The 10,422-nt window shown below is 39.3% G+C and overlaps 1 protein-coding gene across 1 annotated transcript in view; it reads left to right on the forward strand.

The window, feature by feature from the left end:
• LOC131783496 (uncharacterized) overlaps positions 1-8,983 on the forward strand; it is a 10,011-nt gene extending 1,028 nt beyond the window's left edge. The window contains exons 2-9 of the mRNA XM_066171806.1: positions 1-59; positions 2,190-2,318; positions 2,492-3,470; positions 3,661-3,891; positions 4,181-5,542; positions 5,689-5,826; positions 6,459-6,558; positions 7,220-8,983. The exon at positions 1-59 is cut by the window's left edge and continues 505 nt beyond it. Of these exons, the coding sequence (XP_066027903.1) occupies positions 21-59; positions 2,190-2,318; positions 2,492-3,470; positions 3,661-3,891; positions 4,181-5,542; positions 5,689-5,826; positions 6,459-6,558; positions 7,220-7,295 (3,054 nt within the window). The 5' untranslated portion in view covers positions 1-20 and the 3' untranslated portion in view covers positions 7,296-8,983. The remainder of the gene's footprint in view (positions 60-2,189; positions 2,319-2,491; positions 3,471-3,660; positions 3,892-4,180; positions 5,543-5,688; positions 5,827-6,458; positions 6,559-7,219) is intronic.
• The last annotated feature ends 1,439 nt before the right edge of the window (positions 8,984-10,422 follow it).

Below are 10,422 nucleotides of genomic sequence, written 5' to 3' on the forward strand. Positions count from 1 at the left end.
TACAACAGTTAAACGATAACATGGGAATTATTAGCACGTGCTGTCGCCCGGCAGTCAAGGTAAGTATATCTCGTATTCGACAGTTTTGGAAAGCCGATTGGTATTTCCGTTACAAAGTAGAAATGCTGCAAAACAAAACATCTCTGTTTGTCATTTTCAATTTGTTACGTGGTGCGTTCTCTACGCTTCGTTGCTTTCGAGGCGCGCCATGCTCCATTGACCTTCATGTGGTGTTTTTTGTGTTATTTTTGTTCAATGATGGCGATTTCAGGCCATTTCGTCGCTTTTTTTTAGCTGAGCATTCTTCCCACGACTTCTTGTACTAAGCAGGGGAAAGGAAGACTTCATCATACCAACGGACTGACCCACTCTCAAAAATCGCTCGATTCTCGGTCTAAAGCACGTTTCTTTGCCTCTTTATTCAGGATTATGAAAGCCAGATAGTTTTCCTTCAATTTTATCGAAAAATATTCCATTATAGTTGTGCCGTCATGGCAGAATCCAGCGAGAGTGTTGTTTTCTCTTTACAATCTCATTGGTCGAAGCTAATAATTTCTTTTTTAAAAATATTTCTGCATGTTCATTTGAAATTTTCGCTGGATTAATTCTGCCACGACAGAACTCAAGCGGCCTGAAATCGCTACCAGTGAACAAAAATAAAACAAACAACAATTATTTGCATTAGTAGCAGGAGAGTCCTTAGGTGAAGTTCTCATGTGAAGATATTCATATCAAACTCTTTCCCCAGTGCGACGAACATTTGTTTTTCTCGGTTCCAGGTGTACGCAACCACTAACCCCACGTAATGCGCATGCTCTCCGTTGCGAATTTTCAAAATGGCGGACAGGTCAAAGAGGGAAATTAAAAAAACAAAGCGATTTTGCAATGAATTCTCAACATACACCCTCGTTAGAGAGGCGAATCCACGGAAGAAAGATACCGAGGGCCCGTTTAATTGCCTTCCGCCACGATTATTAGCTTTCTTGACAGCTTTCTGAAGACAGAATACTTTCTTCCTGAAGACTTCTGATATGCGGCTATTGATTATTACACCTCGTATACCTGATTGCTCAAACACTTTGTTTACGATTGTTTAAAGGACCGACTCATGGTTCTCCGTCTTCGTCTTGACATTGCTTTGAAATAATATAGACTAGTAAGCTGAAACGAAAAATTAATCAGGGAAGTTTACGAAAAATCCAGCAAACAAGCTTTAAAAAGGCAATTATTTAGACTTCATAATTCAACGAACTTCACAAATCTTACTTGTTTATCTTGTAAGTAAACGATGGCAGATTAATTCCCGAAGCGCTTTCTGAGTTTCCCGATCCCTCTCCTACTGCTTTCACGCTTACAAAACAGGAAATATCAAAAGGAGGAAGATACAGCTGTTTTGAAACGCCATTTGACGAAGGTAAATCTGCTTTTTGTTCGACACTTTACATATCAAAACAAAGGAAATTTGTTCCTCTTTTTGATTCTGGCGGTACATTTTAAATTTGCGCCTGCGTAAAAGAGATATCGCCCGAGACCCTTCGCTCGGTCGTGTTTTGATCAAAAACGCCTTGTTAATTTCACGCAACCGCTCGGAGAAAAGGTAAAAATGACGAGGGAAAAACTTTATCTTCAAGTTAGAAAATTAGCGAAATAGAAAGCCACAATATTATAGTTTAATATTTCAGAGGTACATTGAGTGCTTTTTCCGTAGAGAATCCGCACGATGGTAAAACATTCGAAAATTACACTCGATTTGAGTGGGGTGTTGAAGTGGGCGTGGTCACTACATTTATGTTAAGACTATTTGTACCCCATGAGTTTGATATGCCACACCCACTGCATCCATTTCGACTAAACAGAACAGTCCTTACCCCCAGACAAGGCGACTGATTCCCTGAAATATCTGAACTTACCCATTACACTAAGAGAATATCTCGATAGGGTTGGGATGTGTTCGTTTACCCAATCAGTATTCATTTGAATTCCCTATATCAAGCTTTGTTTAACCACCCCACCCCCTCCCTCTCTCCCTCCCTCCCTCCCTCCCTCCCTCCCTCCCTCCCTCTCTCCCCCCCTCCCTCCCTCCCTCTCTCCCTCCCTCCCTCCCTCCCTCCCCCAAGCATTTTACACAAACGTTGATAATGAATTTTAAAATCCTCAACTAAACAAGACATTTCTTTTGCCTTTTTAAGGCAAAGTCAAGCCACGAGTACTCGTCAGAATCAAGTTTAGAGCACATTTTGGGTACCCCTGAACGTCTTCCACCGTCTTCACGGCAGATACTGGTCGAACTCGACACACAACCAGTGGTGAGAGTTGAGGTAAAAATGTTCTCTCTCTACCTGTTCAATGCCTTTTTCCCCTTGTTGAAATGTAAAGAAGCTTTAATATAAATAGAATTGTAAGAACTAGCGAGAGTTAAGCTTACAGAAAAAAAACTTTCTAAATTTACTTCGAAAAATGCTAAAATCCTACTCTTAAACTATCACTCTAGCGACGTTCCAGTTATTATTCCAGAAGAGACGTCCGTTTTCCTAAATTTCCGTCCACTGGGACAAGAAAAGATAGTCCAGGGAGGGAAAAGTCTGCTCTTGTGTCCAGAGAGGGTGGATCACTGAAGGTGGAAGGCGTCGAACTGTTTTGGCCTTCTGGAGCTCTTGACGATCCTGAAATTATTACGCTTGCATTGGAAGATCCCTGCAAGCACTATAGGCTGATATTTCAGAGGGGACTAGAAAATGATCTCAGTTTTGGCGCAAACGTAATTAATTTGCAACCAAATGGTCTAAAATTTTACAAATCTTTGACTTTGAAAATCACCTTAGACAAAAACAAAGGCCCGTATAATGAGTGGCTTGTTCTACACGGCGAACAAGCCACAGATGGAAACATTTTTTGGGAAACTATTACTGATCACTCAAGGTTTGACTTGATAAATGGGGTAGTTAGCACTGAGATTTATGGGTTTTCGAGAGTTGCTGTCCTTTTGAGATCAAGTTGGATTCGATTGAGAGAAATAGTGACGCGGCTCAACATCATGTCATTCAAATATACGTTGTCGGTACTGTACAGAAACAATCTTGAACGTTATCCTTTCGAGGAGGTCGGTCTCGCTTTAATGAGCCAGGATGTCTACCAAGAGCGATGTTACCGAGAGCACGATGAATGTGTTCTAGAGAAACTGAAGAGAGATGGGTTTGAAGAACTTGGATCGAACGTTCGCGAAGAAACCAACAATATTTACCATGGGGAATGCCTGGTGGTCTCAATACGGCTTGGTGAAGACTACAAACTTGCAAACAACCGGTCAGGTAGCATTGTAATGACCGTTGATTCGTCCGTATGGTGGAGTACTGGGAAGAGTGTTACGTTTCCTTTGCAAAGTTCATGTACAAAAGCCACAATTTTATGTGGAATAGTCAAAATTGAAGGCCAGTATGGGCATACCCGCGAGGATGACTTCTGTCAACTAGGTAAGCTTCAATCAAATGTTCTTTTGACATTTCATTGAATAGCATGTAAAGTTTCTTCGATTTGTTCGTTCAATGCTGATGATATGTGATAATTTTTTTATCTTAAATTATACTTCATGTTTATGATTCCAAGAGCCGATGTATTTTCTCCCGTAACGAGGAGATTACCTCATCATCTTTTCTATTATAGATCTATCTTGTTACTTGAGACGCCTATTGGGAGTAGGAGAACTAGCTTTCAACCTTCGACCCATTCACGAAAGGCTTGAGTTGCCAGCGGAAACGTGGAGCCAAGCTGTGTCTCGGTGGCAGAGAGAGGATAAACAGCTGGAAACTCTTTTGCAGAGATGGAAAGAACAGGAAAGGGACGAAACCGGTCCTGCCTTGCTGAAAAGATCCCTTGAGGGGCTAAGGCCTGAAGGTAGGATGTTGTAGTATTTCGAATACAGACTTCGTACACCAAGAGCTTGTGAAGTGTATAAGATATTACAATTCTCTAATGACATTTTTGTTCCATCTCATCATTCCACAATAACGTGCTTAAATAGTTTGAATGTAACAAAAAGTGCAAGCATTGTATCGTTTTCGGTGGATAAACAACTACGTTTTATGTTAGCAATACAATCAATTGCCAGCTTTTTATTTCGAACTTGGTACTGCTATTGGCTTGGCTCTAAATATTTCTATAAATCATTTGATTTATTTGCTAGAATACAGAATAAACGAGAGAGGGCAAATGCACATCACACATTTGAGAGAACTGGCGACTTCGATCCTTGGTTTGAGTCATGAGGACCATGACATGATGAAATACTTGGAAAATGAGATAAGGAATTTATGCAGATCTATTTTGAGGGACTGTTGCATTGAGATGGCCAATTCAAAAGAAGAAATGAAGTGGGCAAGTTCTATCGACCCCATTAATATTCTTGTAGCCAATAGAATTATTTCCAAGGAGGTTTCCCAGCGATATAAGGCAATGTTTTCATCTGCTGAAAACGTTGTTAAAGATATTTTTCTTCGGCTGGTTCCTCATCTCGTTCAAGCCGTAAAGGATATCTTCCGAGATGAGAGTATCCCACTTTCACAAAGTGGAATGAGAGGACTGGATGAGGAGACGGTCACTAGAATTGCGTCAGCGATTCAAAACGCTGCAAAGGACAAAAAAATACTAAGTCTTTTCACACAAGTAAGTAATATTCTTGAGAAGTTATGCCATGAAAATAATAACAATCCATCACAAGGCACAGATGAAAAGATACAGGAGTGGGGAAGGTCTGTCATGGTTATTACGATGCTGGATTCGTTGGAAGATATCTTTGAAACTGCAGGCTCAGATCCCCGAAGATTGCGCGAAAGATTAAGAGTCGCTTCACTCTACCTTAAAGACATCATGTTAGATCAAAAGGCCTATGAAGGAATTTTCTTTCGAGACTTTCACAATGTTTCATTGAGTTTATTGAAGTTTTCCAAATTTGATCCATCACAGCTTGTGAGATTTGAACTGATTGACCCAAATAAGTCTTCCAACACTCAATGTAGCGACGTATTGAATTTCCAAATGTTCTCGTTGAGAGGAATACACTTTTCGCAGCTATTCTGGATCAACAAAGAGTCTGAGGGCGACTTACAACTTGAAGCAGTTGCACATGTTCACATTGACGGACATCTTCGTAAAATAGGGGCGTTTGAATCAGCAATCACAATACCCCAGGCCTGCAGTGAAGTCGTCGACAGACTTCCAAACGCTTCTCTGCCTGTAGCTGTCGAAAGAAACTATGGCTCGTGGGGAAAAATTCGCGTTACTCTTTATTCGACGCAAAAGGAGAATGTGAGGAAAGCACTGGAGTATCTGGAGAGGGAATTGGGCGAAGAGGTGGTTGACCTGAAGAAAGAGAAGATTGCAGAAAGTCACCTTAAATTTCGCAGCTTCGCAAAAGCAGGCACAGTTTTAAAACTGCGTTTGATCCACGAATGGGGATCAGAAACGATTGGTCTTGAAAGCGATGATTTCATAGCCCTTGCAGACTCGAGTGCAGGAGGTGCCTGCATGCTTGATGCAGAAACAGCAGGTTGGTAAAAGTTCTGGCGTTGACCAATGTATTAGATTGCTTTTCTGTATTAGATTAAATTGACCTCATTAGTTTACTTTAACTTCGTACAATGTACTCCAATAATTTGCAATGAAGATGACTCCTCATCACCATTAATCTTTCAGCTGAGGCCAACCAAATGACGGTTCTGCCTACAGCAGGCGACTCAAACTCTGACAGTTCTGACGGGAGCGACTTTGGTATGCATCTACCGCACTTAGATATGATACAGAGACATCAAAGAGAGCAGCGAGGGAAGATCGGTGAGACAATTTGGTTTTTCTAACGAAAGAATTATTCGCACATCAACCTAGAAGCCCAAAGCCAAACTCTTTAATCAGAATTCTTTTACTGATAAGCACTTCCGGATTTTCACTTTCCGATTATGTTTTTCACTCTTCCTTTCATATGCGTAAAAAATGTATTGGATATGCAGACCGCCGACTTCTATTCGACATAGAATTGTCGTGCTGTTCCAGAGAGTGAGAGATGTTAGCATACCAAGCACGTCTTCCAGTTTTTCGATATAAAAAAATTGGCGACATCTCACTTTTGCCAATTTGTTTCATGAGAATGCATGGCCATTTGCCGTGAAAAAAATATTCTAAGTATCATGCCAGACGTTTGCGTTTGCCTCTTTACTTCTAGGATTTGGAAGTCCATCCTCCTCACTCCATTTTCATATCATATCACACTCCCGAGAATCGCGACACAGCGTCTATTAGTTAAATTTTTCTTAATTCTTATTAACAGTATGTTTGACAAAGTATTAATCAATTGTATGGGGAGCTTAGACGTCCAACAATTCTGGAAGTCAAAAGGTAGAACATCTACGTGGAGAATGCTACAGTTACATTTTCAAATAGCCACTTCTTACTTTAAACTCTTGTTACAGAGATCCATTATCACCAGACTCTTATGAAAGGTCACGTTTGCGTGGCGGGAAAGGACACTAGTCTTTATATGCAAATGCCAGCCGCTGCTGAAAGTCAAAGGTATGGTCAAGTATTTCTGATGTTAATTCATGCAAGTGCGAATCCAACCAGGCGACTGGATCATTAATACAGCCCATGTTTTCACAGCTACTCCTGCTAAGCTATTATCAGATTTCTAATCAAGTGAATGGATAACAGATGATATTCACAGCTGAACTACATAGGAACAAATTGCGAAAAAAAGAAACTCCCAAAATCATTTAGGCTTCCTAAATACTTGTTGGGTGCTACCACTTTTTAAGCTATTTGTACAAGGCAACATGGTGGAAGCGATTCAAGTTTAAATGGGTTCTGTGTTCCCCGTGTTCCATAAATTTTAAGAAGATCCAAATACAACCAAACCTGTACGTGCAACCTTTTCCTTCCTGGACTTTCATTTAGTGGCTATCCGTTCCTTACCAAAACATAGAGGCAACTAGAATAATAGATGTGAAATTATTCTTAGAGTGGGGAAGGGGGGCAGACCCCTTGAATAGAAAACAATTCAAGAGGAACTCTCTAAAGAATATGGCCTATGAGAACCATTCATTCTAACAGCCTGATCCTCCCTCCATTGTCGATTGCAATCCTTGTATCTAGTTATTCTATTGGCTTTACAAAAAGCGAGCGCATGTCAACCAGAATAAAATCATATGTCCATGGTAACACTGGTTCTTTCCAGGTGTTTGGAGGCTGGCCCAAGTACTGCTCCACAAAGGAGTTTAACTGCCGCTACAGCTGATGAACAAGAAGATTGAGCGCATGCCAGTTGGTAAACGTAAAAGGAAAGCATTTGGACACGTTTCTTCTATATCCATATTTACACTGTATGACATGAATTGCGTGTAGCCATCTGCCGCACGTAGACGAGGAAATATTGTTGGATATAGCTATCTCTGTAGCTTTAAATATCGTAAATGACAAGTAGCTAAAACTGAGGAAAGACTTGTGCCTTACAAGATGCCCTGAGATTAATTCTAATGTGATTGATGGCTCCTACAAATCGTTAAGCTTAAATTTGTAATAAAGTTTCACACCAGTCCTGACTTCGCTTTTGTTTAGATATACAACGATTCAAATAAAGTCGGGAAAATTAACTAAATTAAGGCAAGCTCTTTTTTGACCTATCCCTATGGGCTTTTTCAGTACGTTTGTTAAGTGATCTTCTTATTTAGGAAAAAAAAAGCTTGTTCCTAGCCAGGAAAGATAGGAAAATCTGAAGATTTAAGGTCGCAAAATGCAAGATCTTATGTTTGTCTCCACAATTGTAAATTACAAAGGTGTGAAAGGGAAAGATCCACTGATTAGAAAACTTAGCACCCCAGTCTTCAAATTTTTCAAAATTGCCCAGCTTTCAAACGGCCTAAGAACTCACACTTGAACACTAGTAGCCTTAAAATAAAGTAAAAAATTAACAGTCTTTGAGTTTCTCCTCGTCCTTTTTATTTTATTTATCACATTTATTTTTTACCACAACAATTTCTTTACAATAAGTAAGGTCTCCAAGAGCGTGGCACGAGGCGAGACCAAAGCGAGACTACCATACTGCATGATCGACCAGTCGACAAATCTAGATTGATATCCATAAAGTCTAAGAGGCATTATTTAACACAAAGCTATCCGCATAAAAATTATGGAGTCGTCGGCTTAACAATATTCCTTAATTTCTTCTATTCTGCACCTTTCACCACAGCATTCTTCGTAGATATTAGTTCCTTTCCCCCGTTTCCGTCTTCGGTATGAGAGATAATCTTGTGCTTCATTTTTCGTTTGAACAAACAGATCAGTGCTCATATCTGCAGACAAAGAAAACAATTCAGTTTTTTTTCCTCAATAAAAATTGATATATACTAAAACAGTGAATCACGTTGAAAGCGCTCTGATTGGCTACTCAAACTTCGAATATCCTTTGGCAATCCTTCCCGATTTACTTGCGCGGGGTTTGCACCCGAAAGTATTGTTACTGTTGCAGGAACAAAAAAAGATAAGAACATTTGTTGCGCCATATTATCACTGTTATAGTGTAGACTAAAATAACTTTTCACCTTAGAGCCGGTGGCTACCGGTAGATATTTTAACGAGCTGCGAAGCCACTTTCACTTCGGTAAATAGTTTTTTAACTAGGTAAAGGGGAAACTTTATCAGAGGATGATGTGGTAGTGCATGGGAGATTAAAATTTACGGGTAACGTAATGAGGAAATTATCCATAGTTTTTTTTAATTCCTTGTTCAATACATCCCCTCAAAGTAAAAACAACCACAGTGCCCTATTAATTAAAGTTTGCCTAACTTATGAGCAAACAAATGAAAATATTTTAAAGCAAATATGTCGCCTGAAATTTTAAGTTCAAGATGCCAAAATGCAAAGCTACCATATCATACTGAACGCTTGTTTTCGAATTAATTTTTTATATTTTCTTAGATATATGTACACCTTAGAATACAATTATTAAAAAGGGATGTTATTCCAATATTTTATACTTGCCTACTGACTCAAACTCCCACACGTGAAACCTTTAGGTTAGACAGGTTATTATCTATCACGGGGCGGGGGGGTAGGGGGACGATATGGGTCGTCTATTTACGTAACACCCCTCTAAGCCTCTGCAGTACTCTAATGATAGCAAAGTTCACCAGAAAATCACGACCACATTAATTTGTCCAAAATTCCCTGGTTCGTTTCTAAACTGTACAATGGACTTACATCAATTTTACACTGAGTTATGTTTACCTCTTCTGCGTCCTCGTCTCACGGACACTGAACAGACCTCGTCAAAAACACTTTTTATGCTATCACCACATAAGCGCGGCAGGTCAACCGGAAGAGGAGACGCCTCATTCACTTTACACATTTTGCAGGCACGCCCTTTTGTTCCAGGCAGGTCAGCCATGAGCAAGAGAATGCAAATGGTGATTAAAAATTTCATTTTCATTCTAGAGAGAAAAGACAGACAATTACAATGACATATTTGTGATATTTTTTTCAGGTCTGAACACTTATAAAAGTCAAAAAATGCTGACTAAATAGTTCCAACTATAAAGAAATCCCCTTATTTATGACATGTATGTTGAAGTCACTAGTGATTATTGCAATCTGATAGGCTCTTAACTGTGCGATTTATTCACGAATCGCACCGGGTTTTGCAATGAACTTACATCTTTTTCTGCCTCTGTCAGATCAGCATACAAAAACAGTTAATCACTTTTCAGATTTCAATAGTGTGATCTATCTACGAATTGCTCTTTCGTAACACTAAGATATTTTTATGCTGAAATCTAGTTTCAAGGAAGTTGTGTAATTTACTCGGAAATCATTCTGGTGGTTTCACATTAACTTTACGCTGCGCGCACGGTCCACGTTGACTCACACGTTTAATTTTGGACCAAACTGCAATATTATTTAAGCTGCCCAACCAGATTAACCCTTTAACTCCCAGGAGTGACCAAGACAGAATTTCTCCTTACAATACCAATACAATATCAACCAGACAAGTAATGAGAGTAAAGGAAACTATCAATTTGGAGATAATTAGTTGATCCAATACTAGATTCTTTGAATTAACATTATAAGAATTGTATGGTTGACAGTAAGGAGAATTACAAATTTGGTCCGGGAGTAAAAGGGTTAATGAACTACTTAGTTGCATTTACAGCTCGAAAGGAATTGCTATCAAAATAAGTTTCGACCCGAAATAGGTAATCTTTAATTGTCCAACTTATTCGGCTCGTAAATTGCGGGCTTGAATGCATCTTGAAGCTCTGGATACTAATAATAACTGATTGACTTACATTGCGCAATTATCTATATAAAATGTTGAACTATGCATCACAATATTAAAAATTGAACTACACTTAAGTATTAAGTAAAAAACATTAAAAATGACA

This window comes from Pocillopora verrucosa, chromosome 9 (assembly GCF_036669915.1).
Source record: "Pocillopora verrucosa isolate sample1 chromosome 9, ASM3666991v2, whole genome shotgun sequence".
In the NCBI taxonomy this organism is placed as follows: domain Eukaryota; kingdom Metazoa; phylum Cnidaria; class Anthozoa; order Scleractinia; family Pocilloporidae; genus Pocillopora; species Pocillopora verrucosa.